Source organism: Bos indicus x Bos taurus, chromosome 23 (genome assembly GCF_003369695.1).
Source record: "Bos indicus x Bos taurus breed Angus x Brahman F1 hybrid chromosome 23, Bos_hybrid_MaternalHap_v2.0, whole genome shotgun sequence".
Lineage (NCBI taxonomy): Eukaryota > Metazoa > Chordata > Mammalia > Artiodactyla > Bovidae > Bos > Bos indicus x Bos taurus.
Genome location: NC_040098.1, coordinates 7,316,750 through 7,336,659, shown reverse-complemented (window position 1 = coordinate 7,336,659; position 19,910 = coordinate 7,316,750). Strand labels below are relative to the sequence as shown.

Here is a 19,910-nt window from a genome sequence, read left to right as displayed (position 1 = left end):
CATTGGGGTATAATTACCCATTGTAAAATTTACCCATTTAGTGTACAATGCTATGAGTTTTGACAAAGCATATAGTTATGTAACCACCACCACATCCAAGATGCAAAACTTCCATCAAATAAAACGCTTTCCACGTGCTGCTTTGTCGTCTATTTCTCCCTGCAACCCAGGTTCACGTGTATGTGAAAAAGTGAAAGTGAAAGTCGCTCAGTAGCGTCCGACTCCTTACAACCCCATGGACTGTATATTCTCCGGGACAGGATACTGGAGTGGGTAGCCTTTCCCTTCTCCAGGGGATATTCCCAACTCAGGCATGGAACCCAGGTCTCCCTCATTGTAGGCAGATTCTTTACCAGCTGAGCCACAAGGGAAGCCATTGTATCCATAGCTAATTCTTCATTTTTATTGTAATGTGCTTGATGTATAAATTTATTTCATAGTTTATAATGAAATCAGTTAGCTTGATTGAGAAAGTTCCTCTAGCCATGTTTTACATCTCAAGTGCAAATTTAGAGGAAATATATAATGTGATCCATCTATGTTTTTATTGTTAGTTTTTGTGAGTTTGTCTCACAAGGAGAGAAAGAAGCAAGATAAATTAAGATATTAAAACGACTGAGAATATGAAGCATATGTAATGGAGCTGGGAAGGCTCGTTAATTTGGAAGTCTCAGTGAGGCTGAAGAAATGTTGTGTTGGGATGTTTGAGAAATGAAGATGGTAGATGGGAAGTAGAGTTCTAAAAGACAGATGTGAGAAATGAAATTTCAGAAGTTTCCCATTTGTGAAGGTCACATCTAGGAACAGTCCTGGGAGCTGATGATTGAAACGGAGCAGATGAGGATGTTTTTGGAGTTGAACAGCTCAAAGAATTGAGGGATAGAGACTTCTGTGTGAATCCTGAAATTGTGTGAGGAACTATTATGATCCATGAGTGAACGTCATCAATAAATAAGATATAATTTCTTCAAAACTGATTGATAACAACAATAAAGAGAATAATAAAGTGAAAGTAAAGCTTAGTGAAATAAATTTCAAAGAACAGGAGGTTTTGTATAGAAAAGATGGAGTACTGGTTAGAAAGTCTTAATAGGAAAAGAAAGGTGAACACATATCCCAGAAGTTAAATCTTTTAATATTTTCTTGATTACTTCAGTACCATAATTGTTTTTATTTTCATACAGATGCCTACAACTCTTCCAAGAGCAGCTGGTCGAGAAACCAAATATGTAAGTTGCTTTATAATTATACATACTGCTGTCGTAATGGGTGCTTGGGCATGCTTTGGGGTGAACTCAATTATACAATCATCTGAGCTGAATTAGTTGAATTTTTCATAAATGGAAGAGTTAGGATGGTGTGATTGGCTGAGAGGTGGAAAAATCAGTTATTTCAGGTAAGTATATTGACTGAATTCCTTCTTAAGTGAGGTCTTATTTATCTGATTAGTTTGGCTGAATCAAACAGAACTCTAGTACCTGCTTTCTGTCTTTCTGATTACCTGTGCTTAGATAGCATTTTCATATTTGTAATGTTTTATCATGCTTATTATGATAGAGTCCACTCATATACTTGAAATATTAAGATTTGTCTATTTCCAATGGGATTGCCAGTTTAGTTGATTTTGACTAGTTTGCTGCTTTCTTGAATTTAAATTTTTTTTTTATTTTTATTTTTTATTTTTTTAAATTTTATTTTATTTTTAAACTTTACAATATTGTAGTAGTTTTGAGGGAGGAGGGTTCAGGATGGGAAGCACGGGTATACCTGTGGCGGATTCATTTCGATGTTTGAATTTAAATTTTTAACAAAGAAATCAGTCCCACTTTTGAGCAAAAGTGTATTAATAATAAGCATGTAGATATAAACTCACACACTTGATTCAATAAGTTGTGGCGAGCTGGCTCTGAATGTGCCATATGCACACACGTAGCTTCACCCCATTCCTACTCTCTATTCACTAAATAACCCATCATGCAGTCAAATTCTGCATCTGACCAAACATATTCTGGTGTAAATAAGACTGTTCCCTAAGGAAGTGTTTAAAATTTAGTTTAAAACAAACCAGCAAACTATTCCTTTTAGTTTATATTTTCGAGTATCATCATCATCATTCAGAGTCAATTAGTAAATAAATTTTGTGACCAATCTTCTTTCAGTGTATACATTTCTGCCTTCATCTGAACCTTCCCAAGGCAGATAATGAATTGAGTGAAGTTACTCAGCTTCATCACATTCAGGAAGTGATGTTTAGGGGGTATGGATAGGAACACTGCTTAGAACATTATTTAGAAGCTTCACTGTTATTTTCTGTTATTCCTGGAAGTTATTTGAAGCAAATACTTTAAAAAGTGGAGGCATTTGGTGGCTATTTGTTGTTTTTGTTCAGTCGTCCAGTCGTGTCCAGCTCTTTGCACACCCCATGGACTGCAGCATGCCAGGCCTCCCTGTCCCTCCCATCTCCTGAAGTTTGCCCAAGTTCACGTCCAGTGTTGCTGCTTGCTCCAGAATCCTGGAAAGTCATTTAACCTGTCTGTGCCTTCGATTTTTTAAATCTATAATATTGACTTCTCCAGTGGCTCAGCAGGTAGAGAATCTGCCTGCAGTGCAGGAGACACAGGAGACTCGGGTTCAGTCCCTGGTTGGGAAGATCCCCTGGAGAAGGAAATGGTGACCCACTCCAGTATTATTGCCTGGAAAATTCCATGGAAGAGGAGCCTGGTGGGCTACAGTCCATGGGGTCACAAAGAGGCAGACACGACTGAGTGACTAACACTTTCAAAATTGGGATACTAATGGTTGATGTAAGATTTACAATGGTTAATGTATGAAAAGTCCTTAATGTAGTCCTGACACAGATATGAGTCAATAAATGATTGTTCTTCCCTTCCTTTTTTTTTTCCCCTTCGTCTATGTCTCTCCACTTCTCTTCCTCCTCCTTATCTTGGGAAGACTGGGTGCACCATGATTTAGCTAGTTCTTTGATTCTTTAGTTGAATGTAAGAAAAGAAAGTCCTTAGACATGTTTCTATACTTTTTGTGACTAAGACATTCTACAAAAGCCAGATCCAAGAAAAAAAGAGCTAGAATATTCTTTACTCTCTCCTTTCTTTCTCATCTACTCTTAGTTTGCACCCAAGTCTGATTTAGGCTTATTTGAAATAAGGATGCCTTCTTCCATCACTCCAGGGGATGAGTAATTTGATAGCAATGGCAATAATCCTACAGGGGCTGCTTCAGTCTCCATAGTTAGAGGCTATTTCAAATTATTCTTCTGTTATCTGACTTAATTAAAGGAGGTTAACATTTGCCCCAAACTTTGTGACAGCATTTGAATCATTCAAAGTTAACTGAAGTTAACTGAATCATCAAGTAGATTTAATATAGACTCAAACAAATATCAATTCTTACTCAGATAAGATTCTTGATTTTGATTAAATTTGGTTTCTTGGAGAAGATTTGTTTTTTTACTTTCTCCCACAAAATGACATTTGAATTGTTTGTGACACCTCCAATATGTCCATGTCTTTTGGAAGACTAGATGGGTAATTTTACAGTGGGGTGCGAAAACTAGTTTCTGGTGCCATCATAGGGAAGTCACACTTGTAAATATTTGGCTTCAGTTATTCCATTTACTAAATGATGTCTGACATTTCTTTCCAGGAGAAAAATGAAATTTTAGAACAGAAGTCTTCCTTAGTTATAAGCCTTAATCTTATGTGAACAATTGATCTTAAATACAATATACCATGATTTTAAAAAAGAATGACACTGGGATATTTTCTTTTTAAAAACTTTTTGCACTGAAAAAAAAATGAAATTTTATATTGGTGTATAGTTGATTTACAGTGTTGTGTTAGTTTCAGGTGTACAGCAGAGTGATGTACCGCTATACATAGATCTGTTCTTTTCCAGGCTCTTTTCCCAAATAGGTTAATACAGATTACTGAGTAGAGTTTCCTGTGCTTTATTTTAGGTCCTTGTTGATTATCTATTCTATATATTTACGGTATATATAATAATATAATATAATAATTAGGAGGTTAATCTCAACCTCCTAATTTATCTCTCCCCACTGATTCTATAATATTTTCTTCTAGAAATTCTAATATTTGTATTAACAGAGCTATAAGTGCATCATATTAAGTGTGACTTGAATAGTTTTCACTTAATTAATCTTTATATTTTTCTCCCTTCTTCTCCCATGGAAACTCAAAAGCAAATCTGAGAATCCTACAGGTTGTAACATTTCAATATTCTACCATCTCTCTTCAAAACTTTGAGGAAAACAGTCATCTTTGCAGTATACATCTGCTAGGACCAGGTGTGTTACTGCCCTTCTTAGATTTTATTCCAAAGCAGGGATCATGCAGTTTACCAACTTCTGCACCTCAGAGGAGAAAAGGGAAGACTTGAATTAGAACCAAGAAGAAAAAGTTCTGTTACACTGTGGATTATCCTCAGCTGGTTAGCACACTCCACTCAAAACCCTACTTTGGAGGGGTGGGGGGGGGCGCTTTAAAAAACTATCCTATATAATCTATGAACTGTGATGAGTAGAAAGTATAGTCCGTTTCTAGCCCTATTATTCAATTTCCCCCTTTTTCCCCACTGACTTGACAAATATCTGAGTGTCTGCCATGCCCCAGCTCTTCTGCAGAGTCACTGGGTGTGAGGGGTGAGCAGAACAGCAGTGTCCCCATTTGTGAAGCACAGGATGGGGACGACAGTAAACAATCAAAATAGCAAAGAGCACGATACTTGTTCACAGAATTGGAGAAGAGCGAGACAGAGAACTGGTGTTGAGAACTGATGTTAAAACAAATGTACAAAGATGCTAATTCTCAATGTAGTATGTTCATTGGATTTCCGATTTTCCTGGGATGATGAGAGTGGTTTAATTAAATAATGAGAAATTACACGACTAATTCCTTTTTATGGGGCCTTTGATGACAGGCTGGCTTTCCTTCATCAAAAAAAGAAAAAAAGATAGAAAATCCTTGTAAAACAATTCATGTCCTTTTCTTCATCTTGATTGCACCCATTGTTACACTCCACATAGTCTGCTTTTTAGGATGAGCCAGGTGTAGTAAAGTACCATACTCTACTCCTTTACTGTAGTAAAGTACCATTTTACTCCTTTACTGTAGTAAAGTCAAGGTTTTTTCTTCAATTCATGGTATACTTGAATTGCAGTTTATTTCAAAGTAATTTAATTCAGGTTCTCTTAAGTGTAATAGAATTTAAATGAGGCTAACAAACACATTGAGTGGTCCTAATCATCATAGGTCACTTGTGGGATTAATTATATTATCATTCATATTTCACTTCATTGTTTTTAATAGATGCCAAATTCAATAATCATAATAACTAATGTTTTGAGCTCTTACAGATGAGTTTTAACTATCTCATCTAACATGATGCCAGTCCTATGATGTGGGTCTGATTATTTCAAATTTCTATTTTATGGAGGAGGAAACAGTCACAGAGGAGGAAAATCCAACCTAGGTCTTCCTTGTGTTAAAGCCCCTGTCGTTAATATTTGTTTGCACCAACAGAAGCTGAAAATAATTTGTCTTCCTTAAATATTTTATACATTAGTATTCATTTTCTGGGTCTGAATTATTTCTTCATCACCCCAAACCTTCAGTCTAAACTTGAAATGAGTAATTTTGTATCTGGTGACAACATCTGAGATGATAATGTTTAGAATATTTCTGATGTTTTAAATTATTTTCTTATGTGTAAATTAACTCATAATTTATCAGTTAAACTATGAATGATTGTTTTCCATGGCACTCATTTTTAAAGAGTTTCTTTCCCCCTAAGGAATGAATTTTCTAATTAAGTTTCCGTTTGATTCTGTTTTCATACTAACGTCTCTGGAGGGGAATGTCATTTTTTTCCCTTTACATTATACTTGTCTTTGCAACTATTTATTATTTTTCATTAACTACTGCCAATATAATTTCATTTCACTCATGTAATTCAAAACCACAGTATACTTTCTTAATAAAGAGCAACTTCAGAAAATAGGGCAAGTATTTGGACTTATTCCTAATTTATCCAAAAAACTCTCACTTGGAGTCACATTTTATTGATAACAACTCATTTAATAAACTCACTACATTTCAGAAATTACTTTTTAAGTGCCAGAGAAAGAACAGAGATAGGCTTATTGAATATAATATAGCATAGAGGTAAAAATCTCGTTTTAATGAGCTGGAGGGACAGAAAAATATCATTACAATGGAAGTATATTGCTTTCAAAATATCATCGTATATTAAAAATGTGTCAAACTTTATTAAGAATATTTCCTTCTCTATATACAGATATTCAAATAAAGGTCATCTTCTCCAATTTAGCCAGCACACGCAGTCCCCTTGTTGCTATGGCTGGCAATGTTGCTATGCTGGAGTGTTTCAGGGCCGACATGCCCTAATGCAGCCACAGATCTTAGGGTAAGAGGTGACAGATCCAATCCACTTACATCCAGACATGGATCCGCATCTGCTTCTGTAGGATGTGACCAGATATTTGATGAGTTATGAACAGTTTCAGCAAGAAATTCCACTCTGCTGACCATTCTTCTTTCTTTTCTTGGTGGTTCAGAAATATTTCCAAGATATGTTTGTGTGAGAGAGGCTGAGGAAGAAATGGAAGATCCTTATATCAGTTGTGCTAAATGAGGAGGAAGAGAAATGACTTAATGAGACATCTCTTATGCCTTGGTCCGTATCATCATTTTACACGTCATCAAACACGAAGGTGCCATATTTCACCCACATTTCCCTTGGTTTGATCTTCAGTGTAAACTGTGACACATGGAGGCTGACTGTCACTGGTGCCCACGGTTATTTATTCTGCCTACCAGTTATGTTCATAGCAACATGGAATCATCATTCCCTGACTTACTGAGTCAAACTTTTAAAATACTTCCAACTCTACTTTTTATACTTAGAACATTTGGGGATATATTACTAACTGCTACAGTGACTTTTAGTGAGATATTCATACAGGGTAAGGTCTACAGATAGAAAAAGCAATAAGAAGCAAGAAAGATATGATGTCTCACGGATATATCTCTATGGTCTTGGTACCTCCTATGCGTACCATTGGATTAATTTTTTTTAATTGAAGGATAGTTGATTTACAATGTTGTGTGTTAATTTCTGCTGTGGAGCTCCCCAGGTGGCACATTGGTAAAGAATCTGCCTGCCAATTCAAGAGATGAGGCTTCACTCCCTGGGTTGGGAAGATCACCTGGAGAAGGAAATGGCCACCCACTCCAGTATTTTTGCCTGGGAAATTCCATGGACAGCGGAGCCTAGTAGGTACAATCCATGGCTCACAAAGAATCAGACATGATTGAGCAGACATGCACACATGTTAATTTTGCTGTACAGAGAAGTGACTCAGTTATACATATATATTCTTTTTCATATTATTTTCCATGTTGGTTTATCACAGAATATTAAATAAAATTCCCTGCAAAATACAGTAACACCTTGCGTCTCCCAACCCTCTCCTTCCCTACCCTTCTTCCCCCTTCAGTTCAGTTCAGTTGTTCAGTCGTGTCCGACTCTTTGCAACCCCATGAAGTGCAGCACGGCAGGCCTCCCTGTCCATCACCAACTCCCAGGGTTTACTCAAACTCATGTCCTTCGAGTCGGTGATGCCATCCAGCCATCTCATCCTCTGTCGTCCCCTTCTCCTCCTGCCCCCAATCCCTCCCAGCATCAGAGTCTTTTCCAGTGAGTCAACTCTTCGCATGAGGTGGCCAAAATATTGGAGTTTCAGCTTCAGCATCAGTCCTTCCAATGAACACCAAGGGCTGATCTCCTTTAGGATGGACTGGTTGGATCTCCTTGCAGTCCAAGGGGCTCTCAAGAGTCTTCTCCAACACCACAGTTCAAAAGCATCAATTCTTCAGCGCTCAGCTTTCTTCACTGTCCAACTCTCACATCCATACATGACCAGAGGAAAAACCATAGCTTTGACTAGACGGGCCTTTGTTGGCAAAGTAATGTCTCTGCTTTTGAATATGCTATCTAGGTTGGTCATAACTTTCCTTCCAAGGAGTAAGCGTCTTTTAATTTCCTGGCTGCAATCACCATCTGCAGTGATTTTGGAGCCCAAAAAAATAAAGTCTGACACTGTTTCCACTGTTTCCCCATCTATTTGCCATGAAGTGATGGGATCAGATGCCATGATCTTCGTTTTCTGAATGTTGAGCTTTAAGCCACCTTTTCCACTCTCCACTTTCACTCTCATCAAGAGGCTCTTTAGTCCCTCTTCACTTCCTGCCATAAGGGTGGTGTCATCTGCATATCTGAGGTTATTGATATTTCTCCCGGCAGTCTTGATTCCAGCTTGTGTTTCTTCCAGCCCAGCATGTCTCATGATGTACTCTGCATAGAAGTTAAATAAGCAGGGTGACAACATACAGCCTTGACGTACTCCTTTTCCTATTGGAACCAGTCTATTGTTACATGTCCAGTTCTAACTGTTGCTTCCTGACCTGCATATAGGTTTCTCAAGAGGCAGGTCAGGTGGTCTGGTACTCCCATCTCTTTCAGAATTTTCCACAGTTTATTGTGATCCACACAGTCAAAGGCTTTGGCCTAGTCAATAAAGCAGAAATAGATGTTTTTCTGGAACTCTCTTGCTTTTTCGATGAAGTCTGTCCTCTATGTCTGTAAGTCTGTTTCTGTTTTGTAGATATGTTCATTTGTATCATATATCAGATTCTACTTATAAGTTAAAGGAAAGTTACATGGCTCAAAACAGCCTGGAGTTAAAATTCCCCTCCGGATCCTCCCCACCATTCTATACAAAACAAAGCACTCTCTCACCCTAAGAATAGAATGGATGTTAAGGTTGATTACGCCCAGCTCCCAGCCCTTCCCAAATCTACTGTCAGTGGATTTCAAATCCTTTGAGCCTTAAGAAGACTCAGGAGAATTAAAGTCAACAGAGAAAAGGTCAAAGAGAAACACTTTAATGCTATTGAATTGAGAGGGACATAACTATTGGAGAAAAAATTGCTAAAAGTGTTAGTGCAGAGGGTAGAAGGCAAAAGCAAGTGTTTAGCACTTTTTACTTGCTGCAACTTGATTTTATTTCAATCTCCCAAAAGGGTGTCTGCTAGTGTGATGCCAGATACCCATGAGTCAAGCATAGGGAACAGCTGCAGATTGCACGGAAAAGCAGCATTAGAAAATGCCTGAGGAGCTTGGCTTTTCTTTATGTGCCTCAGGCACGAGGTCTTTGGCAATTCATTTTTCAGTGGATTTCAAATCCTTGTTTCTTTCTTCAGTCTAACTCTATTAGTTTGCATGTAATTTGCTTTTTTAACAGATTTTCTTTGAAATAAGAAGTTTTGATTTTCACAATTTTTTGACTGCTGTGTTTGTTTTAAAAAGTTTTGTGTTTTTTTGGTTTTCAATGATGATAAATGGGTTAAAATACTTGCACTCTCCACCTTTTCTTTCTTTAGTAATTAAAATACTGTCAAAGGCTATAGAATATAGACCATAGGACCTTGTTTCACACAAGAACCATTCTTACACTCTCTCTGATGTTCTTCATGGATAGGTCAAATGACTAATAAGCTTAGTGCTGTTCAGGTCCAGTTTCAGGCTTGTTTTTAGGTACCCCATGTTCCTTCTCTTCCTTAGTTTAGTTTTTTACCCATGGGCAGTTGTTTAAATATAGTAGTCTCCTCTCACTATTCACAGCTCCAGCCTCAGCTCACCAAACAATCTTTCCTTACTCTTGAAAAATCATTGCTAGAATATTGGTAACATAACTATAGCTACAGAATTTAATAAACAATCTCAACCCATATTGGGCAAGGAGAAGGAGGCTTCTCTAAGGGTTTGACACAACTAGATTGGTTGAGAGAGTCTGGTTTTATTAGTGATAATACACATAAACCAATATTCTTTTTCTTTGATAAAGGATCTGCAGTGGCTTTACTCCACCCTAAAGTTCAAATTTAGTTCTATTTTTTTCCTCCTTCTGGAAATAGTTTCTCATAACAGTGATACGAAGTCCATTATATTAGATGAAATAAAAATGTATTGGGGATGTCTAAAACGCCTTAATGTTATGTCATCATTCTCAGTGAAGAAATCTGGGGGACTTGTGGAGATTGAATGCAAAGATATATGGGTTTTCCCCTAATTTAATCATATATTTGCCTGAGCATTTTATCTTTTTTCTGTATTACAGTCTGGTATTATTTAGCACAATGTACTGAAAAATGTTAGTAATGTAGTTAAATTGTGCAAATAGTTTTAGTGGGTGAGTTCTTTTTTCCTTAAAATTATTGAGATAAAAACTTAACTATGCTTTTAAAAATATTTGTTTATTGACCGTGCTGGGTCTTCACTCCCCGTGGGCTGTCTCTAGTTGTGGTGAGCGGGCCCACTCTCTAGTTCTGATGTGTTGGCTTTTCATTGCTGTGGCTTCTCTTATTATGGAGCATGGGCCCTAGGGCACGTGGGCATCAGTACTTGCAGCACGTGGGCTCAGCAGTTGTGGATCTTGGGCTCTAGAGCGCAGGCTCAGCAATTGTGGCGCACGGGCCCAGTTGCTCCACCGGATGTGGAATCTTCCTGGACCAGGAATCGAACCAGTGTCCCCTGCATTGCAAAGCAGATTCTTAATCACTAGACCACCAGAGAAGCCCCTTAACTATGTTGTTTCCATCAAGACACGTTTAGTTCAGCATATTTCATAGAAGCTGTTTAACTAAGGAAATGAGTAGAGAAACTCTCTCAGTATTCCAATAGTGAAAAACTAACTAAAGGAAAAAGATCCTAAGACATTAGAAGTAACCATTACTCATATTGCATTACGAGGTTAAAAATGAAGCCTTCGGTGAACTGAGCAATTGGTGAGTGAGTGTTCTGAAGGACAATTTTCTGTAGCACGGAAGAGTCAGAAACCTTAGTGGACACTAACCTGGTCCACAGCTATTGGCCAGGACAGCTAGAGGTAGGAAGCCAGTAGCCAGGACAGCCTGCTGCCTTAGAGCCACCAGGAATGACAGTGATCAGTGGCCATCTTGGTGAAGAATGGCATGAGTCAAAAATAAAAAACAAACCGTAATGGACACAGTACAAGAAGGACTGCAGGTGCCTGGTTGTCACGTTTAGTGATTCACACTCCTGTGTGCTTGGCAATACCACGGGAGTCACTCAGCCTTCAGTGTTCAGTCATCATTCACCTCTCAGAGGGTGAAGACAACATTGACTCGTCTGTCATAAACCCTGAACATATTTGCAACTTCAAAAAGAATAGAAATAGTTTAGAAACACAGCTTTATTGTGTCTTAGCCAAGTATATTTAAAATTGTGCATCTGTATTTGACCACTTCCTAGACTTCTCTGGGCCAGTGGTTAAGACTCTGCACTTTAAATGCAGGGCCCAAGGGTTTGATTCCCTAGTTAGGAAGATCCTGTATGCCACATGGTGCAGCCAAAGGAAAAAAAAATTGTATATATATTCCACTTCCCGACAATGGTGAAAGCTGAGCTGATATGGAAGCCCAGCCTCCCATTTAAGGGCAGAATAGCTTGAGAAAATGGAACTGTTAAAGTCTATATGTATCTCAAACTACAAGAAAGAAAGTGAAACTGTGGGTGCCAGATATGAGGAGAGAGCTCCAGGTGGGAAAATAAGATATAAAGTGGGGTTCCCCACTTTATATAAGTTCTGTAGGACACAGGTGCATCAGGACTTAGGAGCCAGGAACTTAGAGTTTAACTTTCACTGTATAGTGAATCTGAGAGCTCGAAATGAATCCTTTGTGTGCATCCAGGTATCTGGAAGGTTCCCTATCCATGAAGTGTGGGATGGAAATAGACATACATGCTTCCAACATCTTTACCCTGCACTCCTGGGTACCCTGCACTCCTGCACATCCATAAAAAAATGGGTGCTCAACTTATGAGGATGAAGGATTTGGAGCAAGTTCAATGGGACTTCCCAGGTGGTACAGTTGATACAGAATCTGCCTGCCAATGAAGGAGATGCAAAAGATGATGGTTCGATCCCTGGGTCAGGACGATCCCTGGAGCAGAAAATGGCAGCCCAAGCCAGTATTCTCGCTTGGAAAATTACATGGACAGAGGAGCCTGGTGGGCTACAGTCCACGGGGTCACACAGAGTCAGACACAAGTGAGCGCACACGCAACAACAAACCTGTGAAACTTGAACATGTGGGGACCTGCGCCCCCGTGCATTTGATGAAATAAAATGGAAGCTTGCCCAGAGTCAGTGAAACTCCTGGGGCCCCACCAGGGCAAACATGAAATGTATTATTGGCATGGTTTTCCAACCCAGAGTTTCTCAGATACCTACAGACATCGTCACTAAAATTACCCCGACTAAAGAGGAGCTCAAAATCAAAACTAAAAAGTCACCAAATGAGTGAAGGACATCTTGGGACAGAGGCATGGAGGAGAATCAGCAGATACAGGAAACAGGAGATTTAATCGTGTGTGTGTGTGCTAAGTCACTCAGTCATGTTTGACTCTGTGATCCTATGGGATGTAGCCCACCAGGCTCCTCTGTCCATAGGATTTCTCTAGGCAAGAATACTGGAGTGGGTTGCCTTGTCCTCTTCCAGGGGATTTTCCCGACTCAAGGTTCGAACTGGGCATTGGTTATGTCTCCTGTATTGGCAGGTGGGTTTTTTAGCACTGGTGAGTGCCACCTGGGAAGCCCAATTTAACCCTGAGAGATTATAGAAAAATCTGGAATGAAATATAAATAGAATAAAAATGTTGAAATAGTTAAAAGGAGTTCTGGACACCATAAAAAGATTGGATAAAGAATCAAATTGAACTCCTTGAAGTTAAAAATGCTGTTGTAAAAATATAAAATTCAATGCCCATGTTTAATGTATATTAATTTTGATTCATTAATTGTCAGGCTTATGTGTGGAAACAATCCAGAATGCAGCATAATGGGATAAAAAAAAATATGACAAGGAATTTTATGGAAATGAAGGATGGATTCAGAAGACCCAACATATATTTTATTGAAACTGTAAAGAACAGATTAGATGTAATAGGAGAGAAGCAATATGTGAAGAGATTCCTAGAGGATTTTCCAGAATCAAAGAAAGATATGCATACTCAGAGTAAAGGACTTTACCAAGCCCCAGAGAAGGATACATAAAAGGAGGTCACCCTCAGACACATCATAGTGAGCTTTCAGAATTCCCTGGAGAAAAACCTTAAACACTAATGAAATGTGAAGACAGATAATCCAAGTTACAATGTTTAGACAGACAGCAGTTAACAGAAGTCAGAGCAAGTGGACAGTATCTTCAAGATGCTGGGAACAATAACCATTATCCTAGAATTCTATGTTCAGGTAAATTCTAGCTCAAGAGGAGAACAAAATAAAGACATTTCAGAGAGAGTTCAAGATGGGAAGCTCTGGAAAAAAAAAAAAAAAACTATCAAAGCATTTACTTCAGTGAGAAGGAAACTAACTCCAGAAGAAAGGTGTGAAATTCAGGAACCAAGAATGATGAAACAATATTAACTTAAAACAATTTAAAAAAAAAAAAGATTTTTTTTTCATGAAAGCTTTATTTTTTTAATATGAGTAATTTAAGGCAAAATCTGTTGTTTTCTTTTACTATAAATAAATATAAATAGCTAACAGTGTTGGTGTAAGTAGAATATGGAGTGTATGGAGGATGAAATATTACATCACCTTGAAGAATTTTTGATGCCTTTTGCTGGTGCTTGTGTTAAGATGCTAAGGAAAAGCACTATGTAAAACATCAGATTTACCACTATGTGAGCTGAATGAAAATGTGTAGGGGAAATATTGAAAGGCAATGAGCAAAAAATGTAAAACAATTATTTTGGAGTTGACATAATGGTATTTTTCCTCAATATCTGTCAAAATTCTAAAATTTATATGTATTATTTTAATAATAAAAAACTTCAAAATACTTAAACAGATATAATTACTAAATTATGAATTTCACTAAAAGACACTATGTTTATAATTTTGCAGGCAAACCTCTCCTCACCATCTTCTACGGTACCAGAGAGTCAGCTGGTATGTATCCTGTTATTAAATCATAGACCTAGTATTTCAGAAAATCCTAATCTTTCAAGATAGATGTATCTGAACAAAAATGAATCGGTTCTAATGAGGTGGATGAAACTGGAGCCTATTATACAGAGTGAAATAAGTCAGAAAGAAAAACACCAATACAGTATATTAACCCATATATATGGGATTTAGAAAGATGGTAACAATGACCCTATATGCGAGACAGCAAAAGAGACACAGATATAAAGAGCAGACTTTTGGACTCTGTGGGAGAAGGCGAGGGTGGGATGATTTGAGAGAATAGCACTGAAACATGTATATTACCATATGTGAAATAGGTGACCAGTCCAGGTTTGATGCATGAGACGGGGCGCCCAAAGCCAGTGCACTGGGACGACCTGAGGGATGGGGTGGGGAGGGAGGCGGGAGGGGGGTCTGGGTGGGGGACACATGTACACCTGTGGCTGAGTCATGGCAACGTATGACAAAAACCACTACAGTATTGTAAAGTAATTAACCTCCAATTAAAATAAATCGATAAGTTTTTAAAAAGTGAACCGAGGACAAATACACTATGGATAAGTTTCTTTGCTTACTTGTCTAGTACAAGTTTACTGATGCTTTACTAAAGCTCCATGCTGGTTGTTTTATAGGTTACAAACATGCATAAAAACATATATAGACCGTGTTTGCTGATAACTTGCACCCTGGTGGTGGTGTTAGAATAGAGTGGTCAAGGCTGGAAGCAGACACTGATGTTTTAGAGGCAAGGATTCATTTCCTGGTGGGAGAGATCAGAAAAGGGTTCAAGAACAAGGTCATCTTTAATCGTGTAGGGTAGGTTCTGAACTTGGGGAAATAGGAAATGAGATGTTTCAGGCAGGAAGATAAAGAATGATCAAACCAGGGATGAGCAGCAGAAATACAGTATGAACCACAAATATAAATCACATAGGCAATTTTAAATATTCTAGTAGCCATGTTAAAAAACTAAAAAGAAGCAGGTCACATTAATTTAAATAATATATTTTATTTATTTAATATACACACATTATCCTTTCAACATACAGTAGTATAAAATTGAGATTATTTTCCATTATTTTTGTAGGGGTAAAGTCTTGAAATCTGCAGTGTATTTTATATTTACAGCATATCTCAATTCAGACTTGCCACATTTCAAGGGCCCAGCAAGGGGCTGGTGGCTACTCTGTAGGACAACACAGATCTAGGCTCTAGGATCTGTTTGTTATTTATAGATAAATATTTAATTAAATAGAAAAATTACTTTTTCTTACAGTGTTTCATATTTCTTATTGTTACAAGTGGTTAGCAAATGGGAACCATGATGTAAACTGCCTAGATATTATTACATGTAGTAATATAAACAGTTTTAACTGTTTATAATTATAGGTTCCTAAACAATAGACACAGTAAAGGAAGTGAAAAGGAATGAAAATACCTAGTAAAATGAATGAAAATATCTGGAAAAGTAGCGTGATACTGATTCTTCTCTTTTTAAGCAATTCTTTCTGTATCCTACATCCATAACCAACAAGTCATCTTGTCATTATCATGCCAAAATGAGAACAGTGTTTTATTTGTAGTGCTAGAAAGTCATAAAGAATGTTGTTTGACTCTTAAAATAGCCTGACTGAAGCAAATGGCTTGGGTGTGTCGGTGTTTACGTGCATCGTTTGTATATGAGGTGTGTGTGCGTGTGTGCATTCAGTGTCCGTTGGTTTAGAATACTGGCAGGCGGTATAGTGAGGTTGACAGGAAGCTGGAACAGGGGCCAGAAGACCTACCTTTTACTTCCTGCTCTGACACTAACTACTGGACTGACAGCGAGAAGTCAGGAATCGGAGAACCTGGGCTTCAGTTTCCTAACTGAGCAAGAAAAGCATTCAATTACACTCTGTCCAAGCCTCTCTAGGGCAGAGTCCATGGTTACTAGCTCAAGGGAGCGAAGGCGTTGCCATGGAAACCAGCACTATGATAACATTATGAAGTTGAACAATTTCCCACTTTAGATATGGGACTGTTGTTATAGCTATTTTAACATTGAAAATAATGATATATGTACCTGTTTCTTGAGAGTAATGTTTGAAAACCAAGAAATATTTGTATACTCAACATAGTACACAAAAAATAGATTTTAGGTGTTGACTGCGTGTGAATGTATATATGTATTATCAGAATGACATACATATGATATATATATATAGATGTCAGTCTTGATGTAATATTTTACCAAACATTTTAAGAAAGCAAATATGATTTCATGAAATAGGATATAGTATGAATGACTCATTGTAAATGTGATAATGAACTGTTTTTGGCCTAATCAAATAATTCTATGAATTTGACTCTTGTGTTCTCTAGGGGGAAAATGCAAAGCATTGCTTTAACTGATGTTGATGATAATTTTTTTGCATTTACTTTAGACCTTTTCTATAGAGAGTTCAAGGAATTTTTTAGCCAAGTTTTAAATTAAGTTTTAATCCCCAAATGCACTTGAGATCTAGGTAGGTTTGTGAAGTGATTATTTTCAAGCAAGCTATCACACACAAAAAGAACATCTCTTGGATTGATATAATTATTCAATTTAATCACTGACTTCTATCTCATTGCATTAACCCTGTACTTACATTCCCTGAGTATGGAATAGTGTAGAAATAATTACATACTAGTGATAGTGTATGAATTTGCTTCTTAAAGAATTTATAATATTTCTGCCCTTAAGTATTGTCATTTATGAATTAAATTATAATTTTTCATTTTTATGAGTGGATTTCCAATATTTGCCATTACGAATTCTCTTTTAAGTTCTGAATAAAATGAGTAAATAAGAATACCTTTGAAAAACCAATATGTGTATATACATATATATATACACACACATTTATATGTGTGTGTTTATAACATATGCTATGCATATAAATGCCATATTACAGGTAATTCTGATGGCACATACACATGTATATGTATTGCTTTTTGTTTATACATGTATAAACGTGTATAACACAGGAAAACAAAATTTGGGGGAACATATGATAGATTATGGTTAAATTATGTAAATAAATATTGAATATATATTGTACACTTTGCATGAAATAAGCAGTTAATTAAAATTATTTGACTCCTATTTTAGGGGAGAAAAGTAATAAATTGTTTGAAGTGAAAATAAATGATGGATTGCTATGGTAGCCTAAGCTTAATACAGAAGCCGTTTTGTTTTTGAGCTTTGGCTTTTTACTTAGCCATAAAAAGTAACACATTTGAGTCAGTTCTAATGAGGTGGATGAACCTAGAGCCTATCATACCGAGTGAAGTACTTACTTCAGAAAAGGAAAGGTAAATATCATATACTAACACATACATCTGGAATCTAGAAAGATGGTGCTGATGAAATTATTTGCAGGGCAGCAAGAGGGACACAGGCATAGAGAACAGACTGATGGACACGGCAGGGTGGGGTAGGGGTGGGAAGGAAGGAGAGGGTGAGATGTATGGAGAGAGTAACGAGGAAACTTACATTAACGTATGGAAAACAAGTAGCCAGCGGGAGCTTGCTGTATGGCTTAGGAAACTCAAACAGGGGCCCTGTGACAACCTGGAGGGGTGGGGTGGGGAGGGAGATGGGAAGGAGGCTGAAGAGGGAGGGGATGTATGTATACCTATGGCTGATTCATGTTGAGGTTTGGCAGAAACCAACAAAATTCTGTAAGGCAATTATCTTTCAACTAAAAAATAAATTAAACAAAAAGAATAGACCAAGAAAAAACCAAGCTTTTTTTTCATTTTAACTTGGCTTACCTGATTACATTATAATTATGCCAATTCAACACTTCAAGGAAGAAAAGAAATGTGATCTTTCCCCTTACTATTAAAATATTTCCACTGTTCACCTTGCAAGCCAAGTTATGTAGTATTAGGCTCAGAAAGAAGTCTTTTGAAACTTGTTCACCAACTATGTCCCTGTTTCTCTTTCTATTAAACAGAAACGTAGTACATCAAAACTGGGAAGGGACTTAGAGATGAGAGTGTGTTGGAAATACTTATCATGAAAATGGAGGTTGGGACAACTGCTGTGTCAGCTTGAAGGGGTTATTGTAAGGCTCATATATCATAATATGTGACATTGCCAGTGTAATCCCATATGGAGTTGGGTGTGTTGTTGTTTAGTCACTAAGTCAGGGGGTCTATTATTGCACAAAAAATCTCTGAAATATTATCTCTGAAATTTACTTTGTGGCCATTTTACAGATAAAGAAACAGGGTCACAGTGTTTGAATAGATTATCTAAGATCACAGGGTTCATGCTCATCTTTGTTGTGTGATTTTTAAAAAGGAATCATTATTGATTTTAGATAATTCAAGGAGGGAAAAAAAAAGGCTGTTGGGAAATCAGGACGCTATGGAAGTGTGACCTTCACGGGGCACATATGATCACTTCCCGAAGAGGAGGGGCTGGGTGAGTCCAGTAGGGTACTGAGTCTTCACACCTGTGAACAGGGAATCCTTTAGCATCTGAAAGGGAACAGAAGGAAAGGAAGATCCAAGATCTAGGCTGACCCTTCACAAAGCTTTCCTAATTCCTGGACTGGGTCATCACAGTCTTAACAGAGGCTGGCGGCGTCTTTTTTCCAAGTTAAGAAAACAGGTTGGGCTCAACATGATGGGTAAGCACCGGTCTTCTTTGGCAGTTAGATGGGGAACCTAAGGTTAGAAGACACTGCTGCTGCTGCTGCTGTCACTTCAGTCGTATCCGACTCTGTGTGACCCCATAGACAGCAGCCCACCAGGCTTCCCTGTCCCTGGGATTCTGGCTTTTGCTTTTGAAATTTTATGCCACTGCAAAATGCTCATTGTTGCCCAAGACACAACACTGAATCTAGAGAGTACAAAACAACAGATTTAATAAACCACATGACTACAGGTAAGAGCAAAGTGCATCTTACTGGAACATTATACAGAAGAGTACTTAGCCTTTCATATGTTTTGTTCCCAGTTCTGAAAGCCCACGGATGTGTCTGGTTTTAGTGGTGCATGACTATTCTTTCTAAGAGCCCTTGAGGTCTCTGTTGTTCAGAAATTGCAGCCCTGAAAGCTTTTGTGTAGAACTGATGCCTTCTTTAAGCTTAAAGGCAGTGTATTCTTGACTAATTTGCCTTGACACAACATGCTTAAGTGCTGCAGCATTTGTCATGGGTGCCTCCTCAGGTGTGAGTCATGCTACTGGCTTTTCTTTAACTATTGAGATATTTCAGTCTGGGAAATCTATGTTGTGTACATTTCAAAAGATGTTTTCTGAGCTGTGGAATAGGTTTATAATTATTGAAATCTTGTATATGTTTATTGTATTACAACTATCATAGTGAAAGTGAAAGTCGCTCAGTCATGTCTGACTCTTTGCGACCCAATAGAGTATACATACAGTCCATGGAATTCTCCAGGCCAGAATACTGGAGTGGGTAGCCTTTCCCTTCTCCAGGGGATCTTCCCAACCCAGGAATCGAACCCAGGTCTCCCACATTGCAGGCAGATTCTTTACAAGCTAATCAAAAAACCATAAAACATTTTTTTAAAAGGTCATCAGATAAACATTTTCCTGGGTAATCAAGATCCTTTGGTATCAGTACTCTGAATTATAAATACAAAAGCAAGAAAAAGGAAAGAATTTTTTTCTTTTTCAATTTCCTTCTATGCTATTTTCTCTTTACAAAGTTCTGTCATGCATATTATCTTATTAGATTTGCACAGTTTGTGACTTAGTATGGAAGGAATTGTTATTTCTATTATTCTGATGAAAAACACT

The 19,910-nt window shown here is 37.6% G+C and overlaps 1 protein-coding gene across 12 annotated transcripts in view; it reads left to right on the top strand.

Annotated features, from left to right (window-relative positions):
* The window catches only part of MLIP (muscular LMNA interacting protein), a 295,087-nt gene that overhangs the window by 207,972 nt on the left and 67,205 nt on the right, over positions 1 to 19,910 (top strand). For all 12 annotated transcript variants that reach the window (XM_027524178.1, XM_027524174.1, XM_027524168.1 and 9 more), the window contains 2 exons: positions 1,185 to 1,229; positions 14,051 to 14,095. In XM_027524178.1, coding sequence (XP_027379979.1) covers positions 1,185 to 1,229; positions 14,051 to 14,095 — 90 coding nt within the window. The remainder of the gene's footprint in view (positions 1 to 1,184; positions 1,230 to 14,050; positions 14,096 to 19,910) is intronic.